Genomic DNA, 24,018 nt, shown 5'->3' with positions numbered 1-24,018 from the left:
TATGATCAGTGCTTGTGAGTTGTCCGATCAGTTTCTGGTTCCTTCCATTGCTTTATGTCATAAACTGTGGATAATAGGAAATGTATATCTTGGTGATTTCACTTTTAGAAACATTGCTCCTCAATCTGTGGAAGCAGTTTTTTTTTTTTTTTGGAAATGATTGAACTTCTGCCCATCTTTGATTTTGAGACTGCTTCTCCAGAGTGCTTTTTATAACCAGTCAAGTTACCGACCTGTTGACTCATCACTAGACAACATAATTAGTTGCAATACGTTTCAGCATTTTCTTTTTAAAACCTTTAACTCTCCAGCTTTTTACTGACCTTCTTCCAACTTTTCAGGTATTTATTTCTAATATGAAAATAGTCTTATTTCCGTTCCGTTGTTAATATTATTCCATTGTGAACATTAATTTAAGATTTTGCAAATCACTACATTCTGTTTCACATTTACAATTTTCACAGCATCACAGCTGTTTTGGAGGTGAGATTGTAAAACTTGACTGCCTCTTAGATTCCAAGATTGTCATTGTTTCTTGTAACCTACTCTCAAATCCACCAACCACAAAGCACTGCTGTCATGTGATTCCTCTTTTTCCCCCTAAATATTTTCCAGCATTGTTCAGCTTCTGTCCTGAGTGTGTATTTTCTAATTATTCAGATCATGAGAATACACTTTGGATGATGGAAAACCTCCCAAAAAGTATGCAGACACCATATTTTTTCAGAGTATAAGTAAGTCTGTACTTCCTGCGAACACAGATCTTTTAACATCTGCAGGAAACTCCTGTGGATGTTCTATCAGTGTGTGGTAGCTAGTACGCTTTTTTATGCTGTTGTCTGCTGGGGGGGGGGGGGGGGGGGGGTAACATGACAAAAAGGTGTGCTAACAGGCTGGAAAAACTCATCAGGAGGGCGGGCTCTGTGGTTGGCATGAAGCTGGACTCCCTGGTGACAGTGGCAGAGAGGAGAACACTAAAAAAACTACTGGCTATTGTGAATGATGCCAGTCACCCTCTGCACACTGTCATCAGTGCACAGAGAAGCCTGACCAGTAACAGGCTGCTCCTCCCCAAGAGTAGGACCAACCGGCTCAGAGACTCCTTTGTCCCCCGAGCCATCAAACTGTACAACTCTGCATTAGGCAGGAGGGGGAGAAGGAGGGGGGAGAGGGAGGTGTGCAGTCCGCCTGATACAACACATGCACAATAAGTTCTTTATTAATTTTTACCCATACAAACAGTTGCAATAACTTATAAGTGCAATAGTGAACTGGGAATCTGTACCACCTCTACTGTGTGCAATGCTTGTTTATATTGTTTTATTTAACTTATCTTATTGTTATTATTGTTATATTTATTGCATTCTATTTGCCTCTATTTTGCTTTGTACTTGTATATATTGTGTCTTGTGCTTGTCCTGCTTTACTGTTGGTGTTGTATTGCTACTGGTACCCAAATTTCCCTGAGGGCTCTCTGAAGGGATTAATGAAGTATTTCTATTCTATTCTATTCTAATTACATATGAGCACTTGCCGACATCGAGTACTGATACGAGTACTAATAAATCCCCATATTAATGTCTAAAATCAGCTTCTCTTGCCAAGATATCGTAAAATTCAGCATTAGTTACTGTTTCCTGATAACCGACAATGATTAATTTACAATGTAAGGCTTTAAAAATACCCGAAATTTCACAAATGAGGATAAAGTTGTTTGTGGTGAACTGGGTGCGCTGCAGCTCATTGCCCAAAATTAGCTTCTCACAGAGAAAATGCCAAGTACAGATTTTTTTAATATGGCACAAGTAATAATGTTTTTAAAAAGATATTACACGTTAAATTCCACAGATTAATCTATTTGTAACATGTAAATTTTAATTTTGACAGCCCTAGATTTTTCACATTGTCATTGGGTTCTGTAGTGTCAGAATGCTTTTATGAATACAAAGTACACACACACACAGTATCAGTTTGATACCTGATACTGGCATTGATGCATCCCTACAGATAATACAAAGCCCATTCTCTTGGTTTCTGCATCTCTAGTGTATATTGTTAGACTAGAAGCTTTCTTTATAATACTTTAATTAAATTTTGCTGGCATTTGTTCACATGCAGCCCTTTTAAAAGGCTCCTGCAACAGCATTTCAGTCAGGTTGAGGTCTGGACTTTTGGCCCAATTAAAGGGCATGAGGGATGGCAAGTAAGTTTTTCTCACTGAAGTACAAATTGAAGCAGTTATTAAAGTCATACAATTCAGGGTCATCCAAAATAAACAGGCATTCTTAGAAAACAAAAACATTGGCCGTGTATTTTCATTCATTTTCTTTTTACCTCTGCTGCCCCAGATTCTTGATCTGACCTTGTTTAAGTCATTCCAGCATCTTGAATTTTTTCTTTTGCAGTCAATCTCTTGATAGTTTTATTGAAATGCAACCATGCAAACCTAAGCTGTGATGCCATGTTCTTTTAGAAAGAGCCTTTCTCCTGCAGCCTTTTCAATTAAGCAATACTTGTTTAGTCATTTTTTAACTATCATAAACTTTAACATTTAATATGCTAACTGAGGCTTGCAGAGCAGGGGGTGTCAAACTCTGGCCCTCGAGGGCCTCTATCCTGCAGGCTTGTTTCCCTGCTCCAATACGCAGGATTCAAATCAGACGTATCCGATAGCCTCTTGTCAACTTCTTCGCAGGGAAACACAAACCTGCTGGAGAGTGACCTTGTGGACTAGAGTTTGACACCCATGCTGTAAGGTACACTAAAAATGATCAGGGTGGTTCAACTTAAAAACTTAAGTTCAATTGCTGCCTTAAAAACACAAGTCAGTTCAATTTCAAGAAAAGCTTTCATTCAAGAAGGGACGTTATAAAAAGTTGCTCAGTTGACAATTTGTTTTAACTTCATACTCTAAGTTGAAATGACAAACATAGATGTGGATAAATATATCGTGTTATCCATTCAAGAAAACTTGCATTCTCTTGTCAAGAATCTTACAATTATATGCCATTTCAACTCACATAATTCAGTTAAACCAGTTTAATTATTGACTGTTTGAACTTGACACTCCCGAGTTAAAACTCATATTAAATTATCCATTCAGGAAAACTTGTCAAAGCAACATACGATTACATACCATTTCAACTCACATTTTAAAGTTAAAATAAAGGCAATTGGTATAAATATAGTTAAGTCAACTCAGGTTTTTAAGGCAACAATTGAACTTAAAATTGCAAAGTTGACCAACATTTTCAAACTGTATCCCATGTCTCGACTGATAACTGCAAGTTCACCAGTTTCCTAAGATTACAATGAAGATGCATACTTAAATGTTCAAAAGCATTTATTTGAACATTTAAGAGTTTCTTAAAACTCTTAAATGTTCAAAATGTTTCTGCACATGAGCACAGCTGTGACTGCTGTTTACCCTTTTACATCAAAGAGCTGCAAGTAACAGCATCCTAATAATATCCTAAATAGGATATTAACTAGATTAACTAGGACTTTGTTAAGTAGGACTTCTTTTACATTGTTAAACTGTTGTGCTATTGGCCCCATCAGCAACAGTTTATCACCCTGTTTGTGCTGCACAATGCTCTGCTTTTACAACCATCCACCCATACACACAAAAATTACAAAAAGATCACAAAAAGTGAAACAGAAAAAAATATTACAGGCAAGCACAGTTTTTCTTTTTAAAAAATGTCACGGTCTTACATCACACATCCTGACGACATTTGATGGAAATTCACCTGATATGTAGTGTGGCAGACTTGGCTCACTGTCTCACATCTTTAAAATCACATATCTCCCAGTCTTGGTTTCAGGCAGTTGCCAATCTTTTTTTTTTTATGAGCATGTACTTAATGTTTGTTTTTATAACCATTAATAGCACATGAAATCTGATTCTGTTATAATTTTGGCCACATTCATTAAGTCCTTCACCATACACTGACCCATTTGTTTGCATTTTTGAGTGAGTGGTACTGTTGTACTGAGCTGCATTATATTGAGGCTTTTATAGTAGAGGCGTGGCAACGCAGTGAGACGAGACATGATATTGGGTTGATGAGTACCAAATGAGATTTAAACACTATTCTATATCACTATATCAGTCTAAAACTGATATTCTACAGTTTTATTTTCTTTGGTCCAGTTCCTCATATAATTTTTTAAAATATATTTGTCACTGAAAATGAGAAATGTAGAAATGATCATTACCCCCAATTAACTCAATTGCAGTATCAGCCTAAGTTATTGAAATTACAGACCTTTTTTTTGGAATTGTTTAGCCCTGATATGCGTGTCTAATTACTTACAGCAGGTTATTTCGGTAAGCAGGTCTGGGGCTGGATGACCCCGCGCTGGCTTATCGTCAGATAATAATGTCTATTAATGAAGATTTTTATTTTATTTTTTGCTGTTCTAAACATTTTTAGGTTGGCTTTTTTTTTTTTTTTTTTTTCTCATCAATTTTTGCCTTTCCCACAACATCCTTCTGCACGGTAGCATCCTTTACAATTATATGTACCAGGCTCATTATGCAAATTAGACGATGATGTCATTCAACGACTTCTAGCTACCAAGCAAAACTAGCCAAACGCCACGAATGTGCTTCTGAGGAAGTGAATGTTGTAAAACTCTTGCTAGCTGTCTGCATTTCATCAGTTCCTATCTTTTTTTTTTTAATACACCGGAGCACTGTTTAGCTAACTTTACATCCACTGACGTTACTCTGAATTAACAGTTAAATGGAGTTTATCGCCGCCAGAAACGGGACACGGCAAATTAGTAATTACTGGCACCATGTCACAGAGCCTCCCCCGAGACCGCCAACTCACCTGGAAACAGCAACGTACCAGTCTGACCAAACGCCACAAATGTGCTTCGGAGGAAGTGAATGTTATAAAACTCTAGCTAGTTTCCTACATTTCCTCTTGAGAAACGTTCTGCCACACCAGAGCACTGTTTAGCTAGGTTCATAACAAGTTGTTTTCACGTCCTGTTTAAAAAGTTTCCGAGAAAGAGATCAATCTAATTATATCCAGATGACAAATTTGGTTGAATTAGAAAAATAAATGCAGCTGACCTTGTTCGCTGGATCTTTGCCGCTCCTCGTCCAAAATTGCCCAGAGTGCCGTAACGTTGCCAGGTCTAATCACCATCTAGCTGAGAAAATTAAATCATTCGCCACTTTGCTTTTAATGTCTTCAATCTGCTTAGGTGGTGTTCATAATCAGGAGTGACTAAAAGTGTTTTTTTAAAACTCCTAATTATTAGTCACTTATCAAATCAAGACCAAATTTCAAGCACTATTTGTACCTGGTGTCAATATTGCCGCCAGACCAGTGTTCATGATTAGTTAAAGAGCCAGTTACTATTTTTAAACTTGCATTAAGTTATGTTGACACTATAATTAACATATCACTGAACTAGCTTACAGCCTTGAGTTGCAACACCAACAGTTTGTGAAATTAAGTTGAATTCCACAACTCATAATAGTAAATGTAAGTAAATTATAGAACTAAGCATGATAATTTATTGAGGGTATTGCTTTTTATAATGCAGTGATCTCAAACCCAAGTCCTTACTATCCTAAAGGCAACACATCTGATTCAAATTAAATGGATATCTGACAAGCTCTGCTCAAGTCTGCTATTCACCTATTAATTCGAGTCAGGTGGGTTTCATCATAACAAATTCCTGCAGGACAGTGGGTCTTCAGGACTGGAGTATATTTAAATTTATATACAATAATTGATATATTGATACTCTGCTACTTACCTTGTTTATTGTACCTTTAAAAAACACACAATTATTATTATTAATAACTGCAAACTTATAAAAATAAGAACTAATTAAATAAAAATTTAACTCAAAAGGAAAGAAAAATCTAAAAACATGGACAAATGCTTTTATTAAATAAAGAATAAATTACATTAATATGACATCAATGTATAAAGAACATTGGAAATTATACCTCAGATGTATCAGCAACTTTGCATAAAGTGGTCATTAAATAAATGTACATAGTGAAGTTACACTGACTGAAAGAAGAAAGTCATGAGTGGGGGGGTCACTTAATTTACAGGGTTAAGATAGCTTGATGATTTATTAGATTAATGCACACATCACACATTCAGAAACTGTAAGTTGACATAAAGATGCAACAATGGCTGTCAGCAAACCAGCAGCATGGACACAAGCATGCACACAAACACAAGAGAAAGAGTGGTCTAAAACATGGGCTCACATTTCTGCTCCAAGACCCTGAACTGCACAGAAATCACAGCTATCATCATTTTGTCATATTAACATCATAGAAACATTTCTGACTTCTTAAATTGCACAAATCTATTTACTGAAAAATTAAATTACTCTGCAGTTTTGGCATATTTGTTCTCCACAGCAAACTGTACATGGCAGAAGAGCAAGGATGAATTCCAGAAGAAAATTTGGTAAACATGTTTACAGCCCAAGTGCAAAACACTGGAGGACTATTAAAGTTTTTGTTAATCCTGAAACTAAGATATGTTTACTACCACTGGTAGAAGTGGGGGAGGTGCCAGCTCTGTAAACTTTATTGGGAAATAATACTGATTCGACTGATATGACAAAAAAAAAAGCCTAATCTGAGAGGTTGCAGTTAAGGCAGTAGCTCCAGTAGTTCCCATCCTGGGGTCCCTCACCCCCCAAGAAGACCCCCCCCCCCCCCCCCCCCCCCCATCTTGAGGAAGGGGATCCTCAAGGAAAATAAGGTGGGAACCACTGCTTTAAGGCCAGTGTCTTTCTAGCTGTGATTTCAGTCTTTACATTGTTGGGTGCTGCCACCTAGTGGCGAGCAGCAAGAATTTTATCCCAACATGGCAGCATGAATAATTTACAGTTCTGCTGCACTCACATGTGTTTTAAAATAAATCACAAATTCAGCAAGGGCTGCTCTCCTGATCATCATATAAACTTTCAAGGCTTAAAAAAACTTTGTGCAAAGTGGCTCTAAAACACTAACTAACTCCTACTGTGGACAAAATTACCTAAGTTCTTGTTTCAAGTCAGAATGAATTAAATTCTACATTTAATCAAAAGCCTGATGTCTCTAAGTGTAAAAAACGCGTCACAGGATCAATCTGAATCTTTGATGTTAAATCTAGATAAAAATACAGTAAAAGTCCTTCCTAAAACATAACAAGCTGTTACGTTTTGATCCCAAATACTCTTGAGTTGGAACTGAAATGTTGAATCATTGAATCTGCAGCATGCCATCATTCACCATATTGATTCTACTTTTACACACACACACACACACACACACACACACTGATGCCCTTTACAAGATTTCAAATATTTCTACTACCTCCCAGTTTAGTATGCAGGTCATTTTTCAAACTTTAAATGTAAAAAGTTCAGGGGAACGTTTAATAAATGTCCCTTGTTTCCTTTGTGGATTTGGTTATTAAAGAGGACAGCGCTGCTTGTAACGTTTGTTCGGCCCTCCTGACGGAAAACCACAGGGATTATTTACACATATGAACACCTGCTGTTTAGAACTGTGACAGCTTCACTTTTACACAGGAGTTATAGCATTTAAACTAATCCTTTTCTTTGTCTTAAGTCAGGCATCAGTTGCTATGCATTAATAAAACTTAAAGGTTTAACCTCTCATACAGTTAATAATAATAATGTGGCCCTTTTTTTAACGTGCACTGTGGTTAATGAGAAATAAACGCATTGGCAGTAGATAATATGTTCACTTTGTAATGGCACTAAGTCTCTGACTTTCTTTGCTTCCACATACTCTGAAATGAAAGCAGGTGAGTTTGATATGTTGGATGGAGCTGACTTGGAGAGGAAGGTGGAGAAAAAGTTGGGTGGAGTATTACATTAATGACACCAAGCTTTACAGATTAAACATTTTTCCACACATGCAGCAATGCTGAAGTGACAGTGAATAAAAGATTTCGTGGACTCATCACTAAGCTTCATTGCCCTCCGTTAGCTTTTTCTGAACTGTCCTCACTGACTGACTACAGGTTGCTCTCTTGGGTGTCATTGGAGGATATGGGGTGCAGACCTCCGTTCTCGTTCAGTCTCTTGGCACGGTACGTTTCATAGTGAATGTTGTGGGTGACTTCCTTCAAATCCTGGAGGTGAGACCTGTAAAAATCCCAGAGAGGACAGGTTTCTAGTTAGGAATGCAAGGAGAGTAGAGTTATATTTATTTTTTTAAACATTAAAAATTTGTTATTTGAAAGTATATTTAGAGGCTAAAAATTCTAATGAAATTAATCAAAGTGGGTTTTTATTTTAGAAAAACTATTTTAGCAACTGATTTATTGTTTCAAGTTTTGGACTATGTGAGAAGAATTAATGGTTTGAGGTTGAGGTGAATCAACTGTCAGACAAGGTTTCTTTTGTTTTTAGTTCAAGGTCTGACTTTTTGCTCCATGGCTGCTCTGTACTAAATCTTTCATTTGTGCTCAGATTTAATGAAAGAAAAAAAAAACCACAAAAGCAAGTTTCCACCAGCTGAAGGTCATTTCTTAACAAGGGCTTCCTGTTTCTGATCACAAGTTTTGTGAATATAGTTTCAAGGTGGTGGAGAGGGATGAAAGGTTTGTAGTTTGATGGATTTAGGATTGCATCACCACTTTTTGTGAGTGATGGAGTTATGTTGACGTTGTTTGGAGCTGATCCTAAGCTTTCCCTTGGTGTGAGTGTAAAGCTGCTGTGGGATGAGATTTAGCACCTCCAAACCAAAGCAGCAATGTGATGACATTGCCTTGCGGTCTGGAACAATGTGATCTTTAAGTACTTCTCAAATTTCTATTATTTTTACATGATGATCAGAGCTTATCAGATGTGTGCTACCTTTGATTGACAGAAAGTGAAGATACGCCATGCCAGATGCTGGTATGGAAGCACCATCTAGTGATGATACCTGCTACCGTTGTTAACTGGTCATCACTATTTATCTGGAGACTTTTGCACTGGTACTCTTAATTTACAAATCCATCCTTGGGCTGCTGATATTTACCTGCCTACCTGCTACTTAGACACAGCCTATGCTCCCAGGATTTTATTACTTTCAGTGTTCCCTCAGTTTGCACTAAGCTTAGCTAAAGGTCATTCTCTTACTTTCCTTCAACTTGGAACAGGATCTAAAGCTGCCCACCTCGATCCCATTAGAGTTATTTAGTTATTATCAGGGGACTTGAAAAAGCACCTTTATATTGCCCTTGTTTTCAGTGCCTTTTATTTATTTATTTCTTTTTAGATGCAACCTGTTTTTGCCTTTTAAATTAACTCTAATTTATATTCTGTGGTGTTAGGGCTGTCTGTAACTGAAGCTAAATGTTGTTTTTGTCTGTTTGAACATGTTTCTCTTGTAAATGAGACTGCATGTCTCACTGGGACTACCTGTATGAATAAAGATTAAATTTTTGTATTTTATTTTGTATGGATAAAGGAGGGAATGGAAAAAAGGGGGAAAACAGAAACAAATCACTAAATTAAGAAACTAAATTCAACACAAAAAGCAGAAAAAATTGTGTTTGGTCCTTATTTATCCCTTTAATAATACCATAATAATACCAATAATACAACACCAACTGGTATCATTAAAGGGGAGAAATAATTGACCAAATACAAATTTCCTTACTTTTTGTGCTAAGTGACATAAACACAGATTCATCAATAAGCCAGGGAACTGATCCCGGTGTGTCTGAAACTGAACAATCCTATAGTTTCAACCTAAAAACATTCACCTATGCAAGAATCTTCACAACAAACCAAATAACGACTTTAATACATTTAATTGCCTTTTATTTCAGTGTCTTGAACGAGGATGTGAATCACCCTACCTGATCAGGAAATCTCTCAGCTGAGCAAACTCACAGTGGTTTGGATTTTCAACTGGAACAAACAAAACAAACAAAATCATAATCAAAGAATAATTGACATCAACTCTGTGGAAAAGGCACCAAAATCCCGAATACAGCCTTATGGCTGAAACACTTACCCTCTACGATTCCCCACGCTGTCTTCCTCCCTAGAACTCGCTTGCCATTCACTTGGTATTCTTTATCACTCCCCACCACAGCAAAGGGCATCGTTTCCTGCGGACAGTTACATTTTCCACATGGTACAGCATATCAATGAAAGCTGCTGAAGGTTCAGAAGATGAAATGAGTCTATTACACGCCCCTGTGCCCTGACATTCCTCTGAGATGAAATGGTGGTTGTGTGGACCGGATGGAGTATCATCAGAAAGGAAGGTGTGAAAGTATGCACAGGACAGACTACTTACTCTGATCTTATCATTGTCACTCTTGTCCTCCATATCATCATCAAACTCTTTCTGTGGGTAAAACTCAATTCCACCCATTTCCAGCTCTTTTCTTACCTACGACACAAACCAAAGCACCAGAAATAAAACAAACAGAAAACACCATCACTTCACAGAGAGTACTTTGTAGAGATAACACACAGATCAACAGCGACCAAGCCTTTTCTTCTCGGCATATCATTCTTTCAAGTCTTGGATTTCAGGAGAAAAAATATTGGTAATGAAACAAACACAGAAACTACTTAATAGTTACCCTTTTTCCTCCAGGTGTTTTTTCTATTTACAGTAATTTATGCTACTATTTACCTACTATCCTCACAAAATCCTATCACACAACCAAGTCAATCTCAGCTCGTTTTTGGCACCACTGTGCATCAGAAACATCTTCTTCACTTTTTTCCAGCCATAGAGCACCATTTTTTTTTCTTTTCAGAAAGATATATCATTTTCTTGTCAGTTGTTGATCTTTGGCTGCTCCTCACTGTCAACTTATCTAATTGGTCGAAAGTTTGACCGGAAGTGGCTGGACTTTTCCTCACAGCAGCATCAGGCCGGATGCTTATCACTTTTAGTATTTTATAATAGAGACAAAAATTAGAGAATCATGTTTGTATAGAATGGGGAGGGAAGGCTGCTTGGCGTGTGTGTGTGTGTGTGCGTGTGTGTGCGTGTGGCTGTGTGAAATATTTTGGTGAGTGTTTCTATTATTATGTATTCCCACTTTGTTTTGTTTTATATGCATACACGTTTTTAATCATGTAAAGCACTTTGTGTTGCCTGTGGCATGAAAGGTGCTTTATAAATAAAGTTTGATTTCATTCATCATAATTTTAGCGTCAAAATAAAGGTTTCTTAGCAACATAGTAGTGATAGTGAACCTTTTTTAATTACAAAAAAAAGTAACAATCTTTATCATGGATCAGTAATTGTGGATTCTCAGAATAAACTTCCTGGATGGGAAATAAATGCCTGGAAAACTTCCATAGATTACCTAAAGGTAAGCCATCCATCACAATTTACCTTACAAAGTAACACACTACCGTTCCTTAGGAATTGTTCAATATAAGCAATTGGCCTGCGTTTCACAGAGTTTTAAGGGTTAATGTGCACTGAGCACACTGGAAATCAGAATACTGGTGAAACTCACCCTCTGTTTGAACTCTTGCCTCTCCTCGATGGTCATTGTGTCCGCTTTGGCAATAACAGGAATGATATTGACTGAATGACTCAAGCGCTTCATGAACTCGATGTCCAGCTGCCGAAGACTGAAGCAGATGTACAGAGTGTGAGAGTGAGGCAGCCTATGGATTTACATGCTGCCATTCTCTGAGACAGCGCATATAAAACAATGAGAGATGATTGCAGAGAGAGAGAGATGAGGGCAGGATTTTTTTTTCTGTCATATGTCACTCCTCTCATTACCTTTCCCTGCCTCTGCAGGATTTACAAAAGATTTATAGTGGAAATGTTCTTGAAAAATGGGCTCATTGCTGGACAAAGGCTGCGCTCCATTATTTATTTAATGGGACACAAAACATCCTGTCGGTCTCGATTACCCTGGCTGAGAGGGACGTTGCTCAGTGGCAGGAATATACAAAAGACTGAATCTGTTTATCCATTAAAGAGCTTCACAGTTGTCAGCAGCTGCTAATTGCTAGGTGCTCAGAGGAGGGTGTTTTCTGCCATTTAAAGTAACACCTGATTTATGTTTTTTTTTATGTGAAAAGTCGAAGTCTCCCCCTGTGTGACTTCTTTCTGCAAATGACTGAAAAATAAATTATTTTACAGAGAGGGTTGGAGTGATTACTCTGCTAATCTGTCAAAGCTTTACTCACGAGTGACCAGTTGGGGAAATAAAGTAGAGACAGCAGTGGACCCTGGTGTCAGGGATGCGCCTCTTCCTGGTGATGTTGACCTCCTCCTTCAGGAACTTTTCAAACTGCTCATTGATGTACTTAGAAATGGGCTCCCAGCTGTGGATAAACAGAGCAGGTCAACTTGAGAAAACAAAGACCACTGCAGCATTTTTTAATTGAGTTATTTTTGCAACAAGTATTGTGCAAAAGCCTTGAGCCACTCTTCACTAATTTATTCATTGCCTGGAAAACATTTTTTGGCCCAATTTGTCCATTTTTTTCTAATTTTGCACATCATGAAATGTTTTAAGACATGACAAGTTTTCAGTGAATAGCTCTTTAGGAATCACTTTGATGGTGCAAAAAACTACTTTATGTGAGTCAAATTGTGCCGTCTGTGGCTTTGTTGATAGCTGTAACTAAAGTAATGGGAACAAATAATGTGTCTTTTGTATTGAGTAGTCAACATAAGACTGCTAATAACAAAGTGCCTAAAAATATTATTTAAAATGGGTTCTTCCTCTAAATTATCTGTCGTGTGGACACAGCATTGTTTCATCATTGAGTTTAGTGCCTTATTAGGGTCCGAGCCATACGAAGTATGGAAGGACCCTATTGTTGTTGAAATGTTTAGTCTTCTTCTAAGGGCTTTGAGGCCAAATATGACCCCCTAAACACCCATGAAAAGTTGCGAAACTTGGCACACACATCAAGCCCGGCGAAAATCGCGATATTCTAAGGTCCGCATACACTTCAATGCAAAAGTGGCTCAACAGCGCCACCAAGACACCAAAAAAATCCCCAAATGAATGGGGTCCCGAAAGTCTTATTCGACGTAGTAAGACGAAACTCGGCAAACACGTGTAACACCCCGAGTCAAGCAAAAAAGTCAATTGAACACCTCTTGCCATGGTAACAGGGCGCCCGCCATCTTGGCGTTTTCGGCCATTTTTTTCCAATTTTTTCCACTTTACACACATCGTATTTGAACGAACTAGTCTGAGGGGATTCGTGCGATTGACTCCAAACTTGGTGGGAAGCTTCCTGATAAGTTGGGGACCAAGCGCTGTTCAAATCTTTCTAATAGGTAAAAGTGTGTAACCTTGGCAACCGACAGAAAAATGCCTTCTCGCCATGAAACTCATATCTTACTATATATTACATATTCTTGCTCATATCTCCATTGGAATACATGGGAACTGCACCAAAGTTGACAGTATTCATACTTGTTGGGTCATTAACGCATTACAACACCTGTTGCCATGGCAACATAGCATGTTAGCTAGCATGTTAGCATATTAGCAAAAAATGCTAACTACGTATATCAACATTTCAGATTCTCAGCTGGACGTTTTACCATGTTATTTACCATGTTAGCAGGTTCCCTAACATGCTAGGAAAAGGTATATGAGACGGGTGCCGGGGTCAAGAAGCTCGGACCCGATGGATGTCGCTCGCGACTTTAATTATTATTTCTTTTTTTTAAAACTGATTATTGCTAAATGCAACGATTACACTCTTCTGTAAATGTTCAGCTACAATGACTGGACTGAAAATGAGTGGGAAAAAACAGGAGATGTCCCAAAAAATCTGTAAAAAAGACCTTAAGAATGTCTGAAGAACTATTGTTCAAGACGACTTCAAAAAGATTACAAACAAGTCTGGCTGCTGTGGAGCTAATTTTAAGAAATGAGGACTGGCTCGAGACTGTTGCAGTGTACGGTGCTGCATAACAACAATCCTGAACAAATAGTAAAACAAGTAAAAAATAAAATAAATAAAAATGTTCTTGGTAAGACCAGGCTGTTCTTATGAGGATTAAAGGATTTGATAAGGGTAAAACTCACCAGTTGTCATTATTGATTTGGTCTCCAAAGCCTGGAGTGTCCACAACTGTCAATTTCATCTTGACACCCCCTTCTTCAATCACTATAAAAACAAAGATAAAAACCATAAACATCATGCAACTCATACATCTTTGATGAACCCTCAAGGAAAAGAAAATCCTACAGAAACTGTTGACTTTACCAGCATATTTTCCATCATGAACTGTTTTTAAAAAGCTATATATGGGTGTGTAGTTCCATGACCCTGACAAGGGGTTTATAAAGCTCTCCACTCATTTAAACTGAATTATTAGGCTGTAACCTTTGCCAGTAACTTTTGTACCTGTTGGTTTTAAAGTTCATACAATAACAAAATGAAACTGAACATATAAAATAAAAAGCAGACCTTTTGGAGTAATGAGCTCTGAACAGAAGAATCAAAGATAAGATCATCTGGCTACACTATCAGATCAGTGGACATGTTTCCTGCAGACTAAAGACACCCTTGAATGGATAGCAGTGTTATGGTTTGAGGTTTATTTGCATCCTCATGGGTTGGGCAGCTCGCAGTCACTGAACTATCCATCAGTTCTGCAATATACAAATTATTCCTTGGCATCACTGTGAATCCATCTGTACATCAGCTGAACTGGAAGTTGAGATTTCAACAGGACGTGTGTCCTCAGCACCAGGAAACCCAGTACAGAAAAGAAACTGGTAGATATAGAGTATTTAAGAATGGTTTGAAATGATGTGTTTATTCTTTTACTGAAAAATATATCTGTTGTATATGTTGTAATATCGTATCTGTATATCGTATGTTGACATTATTTGTAGCAAAAGGATTGGGTCAAATGTTTCCTTGCTCAAAAATGCAAATAAAAAAAATACTTTTCCAGACATGAACTTGCTTTTTCACATAACAACTGATTACATATGCAGTAATTACAGGAAGAACATTATTAACAGAAACATAGCAAATAAAGGATGGATTTGACCAGACTTGTTTTTTAACTGTATATGTGCATGTAAGGCTGCACTTCAGCTGTATCTTGTATTCCACAGATACAGCTGAAGTGCAGCCTTACATGCTGCACTTCAGCTGTATCTTGTATTCCACAGAGCATCATGACGTCAGGTCATTATCAGCTGGCCATGCGTGAATGATCATATAAACTGTAGCTACCCAATACTGTACTCGGTAGAGAGAGAGAGAGAGAGACAGGGGTTACATTTACCATCCGGTGCTTTGGAGCTGGACAGTCATCATGGATAAATGCTGTGATGAGCACAGTCCTGCCCTCCACTTGCTGGAAAGTTCTTGGTCCACTTTATAAATGACATGCATACTGTAGCTGTCTGCCAAAGTGACTGATATGATACTTATACTGGGGGAAGGGGCACCACAGCCAGTGCCTTTGACTAGGACTAATATCCACTACACAACTGATAAATTAGGACTTTTTCAAGCCCACATCATGGCTGACTGCTGCTCTTCTGCTCTGTTTATCTCAGCAGAGATTAAGGCTACATTTTTGTAACAGAAAAAAACTACCATATTGTTCACAGACCACAAGAGAAATGTCTACCTCATTGTCATTTGTCAGGGTGAAAGAATGATTGTTACCATGGAAACACACGTCTGAAGTTGTCTTGCATGGTGTCAGTGAATATTTCTGACTTTAAATTAGGGCACATTCACCATCATGCATCTGTCTCACTTGCATCAGGTGAGACAAACAAAGTGAAAATATATCTGTGAAATTATATCAATACTGTGGTTATTTTAACACCTATAAAGCTCCTGTGTATCTTTTGAGATATAAAGAAGAAAGGCTGATTCAATGAAAGGTCTGATATACAAAGCCTTCTTTTAACAAAACTCTGTAAGTGTTTAAGAGCCGAGGAGGCCAATATTAGTGTTATTAATGTTATATCCTGTAATGTCACTGACATGCAGCCAACTAACCTAATTAGACATGACCGGATATACACTCAGTGGGCACATTATTAGGTACACTTATTCAATTGCTTGTTAACACAATTAGCTGATCAGTCAAACACAGCTTAAATTATTTAGGCATTTAGACATGGTCAAGATGACTTGCTGAAGATCAAACTGAGCATCAGAATTTGCTCAGAAATGTTTCTGAACATGGCAACTGCTGATCTACAGTGATTTTCACACACAACCATCTCCAGGCTTTACAGACAATGGTCTGAAAAAGAGAAAATATCCACTGAGCAGCAGTTGTCTGGACCAAATGCCCTTTTAGGTTATCAGAGAATGGACACATTGGAAATTGAAGAAAGGCAGCAATAACTAAAATAACCACCCATTACAAGTAAGCTATGCAGAAAACCCCGTCTGAGCGCACAACAGCCAACATTGAAGCAGATGGGCCACAGCAGCAGAAGACCACACCGGGTGCCTCCTATCAGCTAAGAACAGGAAACTGAGGCTACAATTCACACAGACTCACCAAAACTAGACAATGGAAGATCAGAAAAATGTTCCTGGTCTGACAAGTCTCCATTTCAGCTCTACATTTAGATGGTAGGCTCAGCATTTGGTGGAAGCAACATAAAAGCATGGATCCATCCTGCCTTGTGTCAATGGTTCAGGCTGCTGGTGGTGTGATGGTTTGGAGGATATTTTCCTGGTACACTTTGGGCTCCTTAGTACTAACTGAGCATTGTTTAAACACCACAGCCTACCTGAGTATTGAAGCTGACCATGTCCACCCCTTTATGACCACAGTGTAGCATCTTTTGATGGCTACTTCCAGCAGGACCATGCTGCAAAGCCCAGATCATCTGCAACTGGTTTGTTGAACATGACTCTACTCCAATGGCTTCCACAGTCACAGTTACCAGAAACCAAAATCTCTGAGGAATTTTTCCAAAACCTTGTTAAATCAGTGCCTCAATTCAGGCTGTGCTAAAGGCAAATGGGGGTCTAACCCAGTACTACAACTTAAAAATGTGGCCAGTGAGTGTATACATTTCCATCACTGTACCATTTCTCTTCCAGTCTTTACTTCTGTTTTCAGTAAGTACAGAGGGCATTAACTTTTGTTATTGGAAGAAGGTTAACACTAAAAAGACACTATTTCCTGATATCTTAACAAAATGCCTGTCATGTTTTATTGAAAAAATACAACAGATCCTTTTATTTATTCACATTGTCTAATTTTAGTGGCATGAACTAACCCAAAAACTCCACTCCTCCTCTGCAGGATCTGCCTCTTTTGAGATCAATAGCACCTACAACTCTTGCAGCACATCAGAATGGCAGAGCCAATGAGAAAATAGTGTTAGAGTTCAGACTACCAACCACACAAAAGAGAAGTACTTGACAAGCAATTCTATTCCGAATACTTTGATTTCCTGCATCTGTAGACTTGGTACTCATTCCTTTCTAAGGCACCATCTTGTTTAGTGACGGTAGAGGTGTTGATGATGCATTCAGTGAGTAATTAGAAATTGGAATTTACAGCTGCTGACTGAGATAAAAATAAAGACCACATTTTAGAAATCAGATTTCCTTGTTGTGATATAAAACATCAGACAAAGACCTGGTAAACAATAACTAGATCATTTCTTTCTTGAGCATGCAAAAGAGTTGAAGTCAGAATTGGGTGTAGATAAAGATGGGGGTGGGCAGGATATTTCTACTTCAAACTGGGAATTTGACCTAGAAAGCCATCAGAAATTTGAACAGCTCGCTGAATAAGATATTTTAAGACCAAAGGGACCCTAAAATCCGGTTTTGTATATAGCAAGTGTTGCCCAAAAGTCCAGAATCACCAAACTTCCACACTAGCATATTGATGCTGCACTAGGAAAATGCATTTCAGACTTTTACATCACTGAATTCATGTCATGTGTCAGTAATCAAACTTGAAATCATTATTTTCTTTTTGCAGACATGAATGAATGGAAATGCAACTGTCTCTCTTTTCTTGTGGTAAAGCTAACTGCTCCAAGCACAAAAATTAATTAGATTTATCCACATGGCATATTGTGAAATTATTCTGATGACCTTGATAACAACAATGACTGCAAAGAAACATCAAAGAACCCGTGTCAGAGGCAGACGTTGGCCAATGCATCAGCTCAGCTGGGAATTAAACGTAATCTCTCTTGGCAGCTAGCAGAGTGCGCCGCTGACGTACTTTACGAGGGTTTCACAGACATTTGCAGGCACGGTTATAAATTGTCATTTTTCTGTCAATGTAAATGTACATATAAATGTCTGGGGCTTTAAAAAGGACCGCATATCTTTGCCTCCACTTACCATGAGACACTGACTTAATCTCCACAGTTTTGGGGATCTTCTCATCACGCGCCCATCCTGCACTCTTCCTGCTCACCTGGGACTTAAATAAGGTGTTCACCAGAGTCGACTTCCCAAGGCCACTGTGACCTGAAGGGAGTGAAATGGAAGTAAAACAGGAAGAAGGTCAAAATGTGGGTCAGAAAAGGCTAAATTTGCACCTAGTGTGAAGAAGTCCACTAAAACTTACCAACTACCATGATATTAAAGTCAAAGCCTGCCTTCATCGTCTTCTTCCTCATCTGTTCAATGATGGTGTCGATGCCAATATACCCTAGCAGAGTGGATCCCCCACTTGAGCTGTGGGAGCCCCCATGGCCGTGACTTCCACTGTGCGGCGCAGCATGACTACCAGCATGGCCGACACCATGGCCGGCACTGTGACCCACTCCATGACTGCCAGCGTGTCCTGGTCCGTGACTTCCAATGGGAACTGGAATTGCACTCGGAGGTGGAGCAGAAATACCAACACCAAGGCCCTGGGGTGGGAAGGGGCTAGAAGGGGAGGCAGCCCCCACGTTTGGGGGCTTGGCAGGGACGGCTGGTTTGGGTCTAACCTCTGGAGGAACTATGTCTGACATGTCTACAGAGGAGGAAAGACACAGGAATAAATTAACTTGGGAAAAGAACCCGGAAGTAGGCCAGTGGAGCAGCTGAGGCCTCTTGTCCCTTGGCCTGTTCTACTTTGAGGAAATGGGTTCTTGCAGCAGGCTCAAATCTTACAGATACTCAGGTATGCAAACAGTTTGACATTATTATAGCAGGTTTTTCTGCCTAACCAGAAACTTTCAGGAGTAAATGTTTCTAAAAGTGATTTCCTTGTGACTTTGATAAATATAAGTGGCGATCTGCTCACTTACAAAGTCAATTATACACTGGATGTTTCATGTTAATGTCTTTTTTTCCATTCTGTAATGTTAATATACTCATGACAAGCTATTATTAGTCCTGGGATTAGTGTAAAAATGTGTTTAGACCAAGTTAGCTTAGCTGAATTTTCATTGTTGTTTTTTAAATTAATTTAGACAATGTTAATATGAAATGGTAAATTAGAAATGGTGGGAAAACAAAAATAAAACTATCACTAATATGCTGAATGTTTATCTGCTCCCTTAAGGTGGATATTGCATGTTTTGAAATAGACTTGTTACACAACTTTGCATGCCAGACTGAACTGACACCTGAGTCAACATATAACTGCCCAGCATCTTATCATATATGATAAAATATCCTAGATATTCCCACGTTCTTTCTAATTTCCCTCTTCTTTTAATATCCACCACAGTTGTTGTGGTATGGTTAGTTTAGGTTAGTTTCCAGTTTCAACAACTAATTATTTTACTGAATTACAAACCACTAGCAATGCAGCCCATACCACCACCCTCTGGTAACAAAATGCTTTTTACGTCTTAAAAAACAAACAAACAAAAAAAAAAAATTGAAATCTGATTATAGTTTATTTAGTTACTTTAAGTCTCCAACATCATTATAGACAGAAAGATACCTGAGTTTTTAGATCCAAGGGATGTGAAATTAGAGAACCATGTAACAACCATAACGACCATATCACTACTTCTACCAATATCTATTGTGGATATTCACATATAAACATCTAATACCATATAGTAATACTAAAGACAAGTTTTTTTTTTAAAGAATTCTGCCATCATTTCATTATTTTCAATTGGAGAGCATTTGCAACTTTATTTGACATCTAATGGATTGAAAAACCAATAAGAAACAAAGAGTGGTGGCGTCCGTACTAAGGGAATAAGTCCCATTGCAACTATTTCACCATAACCATTTTGCATGATCACTAGAATTGTCCCATTTACTTAAATAAAAGCAGTTCATCAACACAAATGTCTTCCAACATTTTTACCTCCTTCTTCATCTGCTATTGATTAAGTCCAGCATCTTTTAACGTCTCAGTGCTAAACTTTAAATATTGAGCTGACTGCATTTCAATAACCATCTACTGATAAATGTAAAAAATTTAGCTGCAAAGTTAAACGCCAAAGCATTGCAATGAGCACGCTTTAGTTATAAGCCAAATGAAAATGTAAAGTGCACTAACTTGGAGGAGGGGATTTATCTGATTTGCAACGAGAAATGGCCGTCAGAGGCGCATATTCCACTAATGTAAACACATGGTGGCATCAAATTATCAGACACTCTGAATATAATTGCAGTTATTTATATAACAGTTGAGAATTTTTCTAATCATTAAATTAATTAAAGCATCAAATCAGCATAAACTGGTAATAATTTGCAGACTGAGTTTGACAGCACAGATCTCAGACGTGTGTACTTAATTTCAGATTTTGGATGGAGACCCAGATCAAGCTGTGTGGCACTGACTCCACTTGAGCTGAAAAATAACATGTGAAATGATCCTTTAAGTGAAAGTAACAGATGGTTACAGTAAAAGACATGAGGCTGAGCCAAGATGCAGAATATCTGAGCCCTCCAGTGTGTGCATATGGAGCAGCCTGCTGCTGTGCTTTCAGTTATAGATAGAGATCACACAGGTCATGAGGCAGTGGCTGTCACTTCGAGTTACTACAGTCAGTGGTCATGCAGCTCCTCAGTGCCTGGCCTTTTGTTATTCAATGTCCGCTTAAAAAAATAATTCACCTCAGAATCATTTCAGGAGCTACGGCTAATGAAACAATAAAAAAAGAAGGAAAAAATGAGCCTTTATCCGATTGGAAACGAAACAATGCAAGAGCCCATTGTCTGTCTCCAGTCATGCTGGATGATAACGTTAACGGTTAGCATCAGCTCCGTTAGCTAGCTGCTAACCGCTGCCAGCTAACGGGAGTGTCACACTTACCGATTTCCGCTCACTTAATCGGCTCAAGGAAAAGACAGGTGTCTGTCGCTGTTCTGTTGCTGTTCTAGTTCTGAGAGCAAATACTCAACACAAATATAATAGTAAGAGGAACGGTCATGTGATAATCCTGAGTACCTTTCCTCTTCTCCCCTCTGGCCGAGAGCCCTCCTTGTATGTTGCCAAGGCGACAAGATGAGAGGGAGTGGGGAGATGCAGCGCACATGCGCAGTGCGACTACCTCAAAGGGACATTTTTTTTCATCTCTTTTTTCTCCAACAATAGTGTTTATTGTTGGTTATAAAAACTATTTATAGGTTTATACTGAAACATTATTAAAAAAAAAAAAAAAAAAAAAAAAAACGACTCAAATGTGAGAATCATGCAACGTTTGCAAGAGAAATGCAAGGCTGGAAAATCAAACATGTCCATATAATCATAGGTCACATTCTAATGCATGGCTCAGCTTCATTTATGATCTCATATGTGTTGTTTTATAAAATGATGATTCTCATCTCCTTCATGGACTAAGTTTGCATGTTTGTTAATGCTCAGTGTAGAAAGTAAAAATGTTCAGTCAGTAATTAGATTACTTTTTTGCTCTCAAAGAGAACTGGGCTGAAAATCAGTGGATATTCTTCGTAGATCCCAGACCTCAACTTTCTGGAGGTAGTGTGGGATCATTTTGGCAGAGAACAAAACAAGAGGCAGCTAACATCCAAAGTAGAGCTTTGGAAAGTCCTTCAAAAAGTACTCCTGAAGAATACTTAAAGAAATGACTAGAAAAAAATTAGACTTAGAGGACTAAAGAATGAAGGTGATCATAGTAAATCTTTACTTTCAGCTTTGTCAGAACTGTATGAACTATTTTTTATTTTATGAATTTTTGTTTGTAAAGCACTTCAGGTGGCAGTAGTTGTGGGAAATGTACTACTGTATATAAATAAATTTGACCTTAACACAATCTTTCCAGGTGATATATAAGGAAATATGGGGTGACTTTTGCAAAGTATCAACTAGCAGCATGAAAAGGATAATAATAATATAACAATAATAATAAGAAGAAGATAATATTTCATTTGATTATCATTCATGCATATGTAGAATTTCATAATGATCTTTCATTTCATCTCGTGCAAGTGTAGCAGAGTGAAATGAATCTAAAGTAACAGACTCTGTAAGTGCTGGACTATAATTGAGATTTTATTGATCTTTTAACGTGTAAGTGGAATTTTTATATGAACTTTATCAAATTGGAGCTGTTTGACTGATTTATGCTGGTAGGTAAGTTCTGAATAACAATCTTCTTCTGCAAACTATAACTGTCTATGAAACAAATGCTGTTTAATTTTTTTCAATGACAACATTTCCTACATTTAAGAAAAAAAAAAAAAACATCAGACACAAATGAATTGTCTTTTCCTCCCATAAAATGCAAAAATATCAGCTGTGAAAAAGGTTGATTTCCATTTGAAATGCAGAGAGGGAGGCATTAAGCATTTAAACAACACTATGCAAATTAGAACTATAATAAATGATAAAAGATTATAAATAATAAAAGAAGGAAAATCTGGCTGTCGTCACAGGACATCATAGCTCAAGCTGAAAGTTTGTAAGACAGACAAATCCCACAAGCAGTTTTCAGTCACTCATGTACGCTTTTGTTGTCTTTTAAAGCCTGAAACAACAATTACTACATCTGCATACTCCCCCTCCATGAGAAGTGAAAAGAAAACTACCCACTGATAAACAGGTGAAGAAAGCTCCAGAGAAAGCTAGCTGGTGGACATAGATCTGTGTTTGTTCAGTGAAACTAATACTGAACATAGTTGGTCATTTAAAAGGCCATTCAAATGAAACCATATGAAGACACAACACTCACTTTATACCATGGAGCCAGAAGGAAATATCCTTCCACTTGGCCTATAACTCATTGATGTGCAAAGAGAATGCAGAGACCTGGTTTAAACTAACTCTTGACAGTTTTCAAAAAGTTTCTTTCAGGCATTAGAGGCAGAACTTTTTTTCTGTGCTGCAGTACTTACACTTTATCTTAGAGTTGCTCTCCTCTCGCTCTTCCTTCCCTTTTCTCTCTGCATGTTTTTGCTGTGTTTGTGTGCCTCTGTGGAAAACTTTTTTGGCAGGTCTTCCTGCTGCTATTGACTTTGACAGTCAGCTAACCAACGTTGTCACTTCTGTCTCCGGCATGTCTGTTATTCTGCTGATAAGGAGTGGGGTTTTTTAGACCCCTGCTATCCCCTTTGAGCACGACTTCATCTGAGCTTCCCCTCCCACAGACAGAAGTGTATTACACTCCTACTAAAAAATAAAATAATAAAAAACAGAGCAGAAATCCCCTGACACATTAATCTCAATGCATGTGTGTTGACTTTGCTCAGTAAGAGTCATCCAGCTGGTTTGGATGTCTGTACTCACCCACATACACTGAACCTGGGTAGTACATGGTGACGTAATAAGGATCCTCTGCTTCTGACTCCTCAGTGATAAATGCTCTGTCTGAGTACTTCAGCTGTGGAGAAGCTGCTGTTGTCAGTTCTGGTCTCTGGTAGACTCTTTGCTGTGGCAGCTCAAAGACCCCCTTTGAGCTGCTGCCAAAGCTGTTTGTGTTGAATGGGCAGCGTGCCATGAATGGGGGCCTGGGATGTTCTAGCAGCTTTGCTGACACCTCATGCCGATCAGGTCGGTCTAAAATATCTGTTTTATTAGAACCTGTGTCACTGACGTCGAACTCTCTGTGGCTTTTATGTTGCCCTGGAGATTGGTTGTGTGATTGAAGACCAGGCTTTGAAAAGAATTCC

General features: G+C 38.2%; 1 protein-coding gene across 4 annotated transcripts; it reads right to left on the bottom strand.

Annotated features, from left to right (window-relative positions):
• Positions 1-5,900: 5,900 nt before the first annotated feature.
• On the bottom strand, positions 5,901-23,880 carry sept3 (septin 3). Of its 4 annotated transcripts, none has more exons than XM_041984320.1 (10): positions 23,636-23,880; positions 18,557-18,949; positions 18,328-18,456; positions 14,049-14,130; positions 12,181-12,318; positions 11,493-11,610; positions 10,307-10,402; positions 10,019-10,115; positions 9,861-9,912; positions 5,901-8,154 (listed from the first exon to the last, which is right to left on the bottom strand). In XM_041984320.1, the coding sequence occupies exons 1-10, from the start codon at positions 23,844-23,846 to the stop codon at positions 8,025-8,027; spliced, it is 1,446 nt and encodes a 481-aa protein (XP_041840254.1). In that variant the 5' UTR covers positions 23,847-23,880; the 3' UTR covers positions 5,901-8,024. The 4 variants fall into 4 exon arrangements, with proteins under 4 accessions (XP_041840254.1, XP_041840256.1, XP_041840255.1 ...); XM_041984322.1 differs by lacking the exon at positions 23,636-23,880 and adding an exon at positions 23,245-23,400; XM_041984321.1 differs by lacking the exon at positions 23,636-23,880 and adding an exon at positions 21,203-21,388.
• Between the last annotated feature and the right edge of the window lie 138 nt (positions 23,881-24,018).

Source organism: Melanotaenia boesemani, chromosome 4, assembly GCF_017639745.1.
Source record: "Melanotaenia boesemani isolate fMelBoe1 chromosome 4, fMelBoe1.pri, whole genome shotgun sequence".
In the NCBI taxonomy this organism is placed as follows: Eukaryota; Metazoa; Chordata; class Actinopteri; order Atheriniformes; family Melanotaeniidae; genus Melanotaenia; species Melanotaenia boesemani.
Note: the sequence above shows the minus strand (reverse complement) of the source record. Positions and strands in the feature narration are given on the sequence as shown.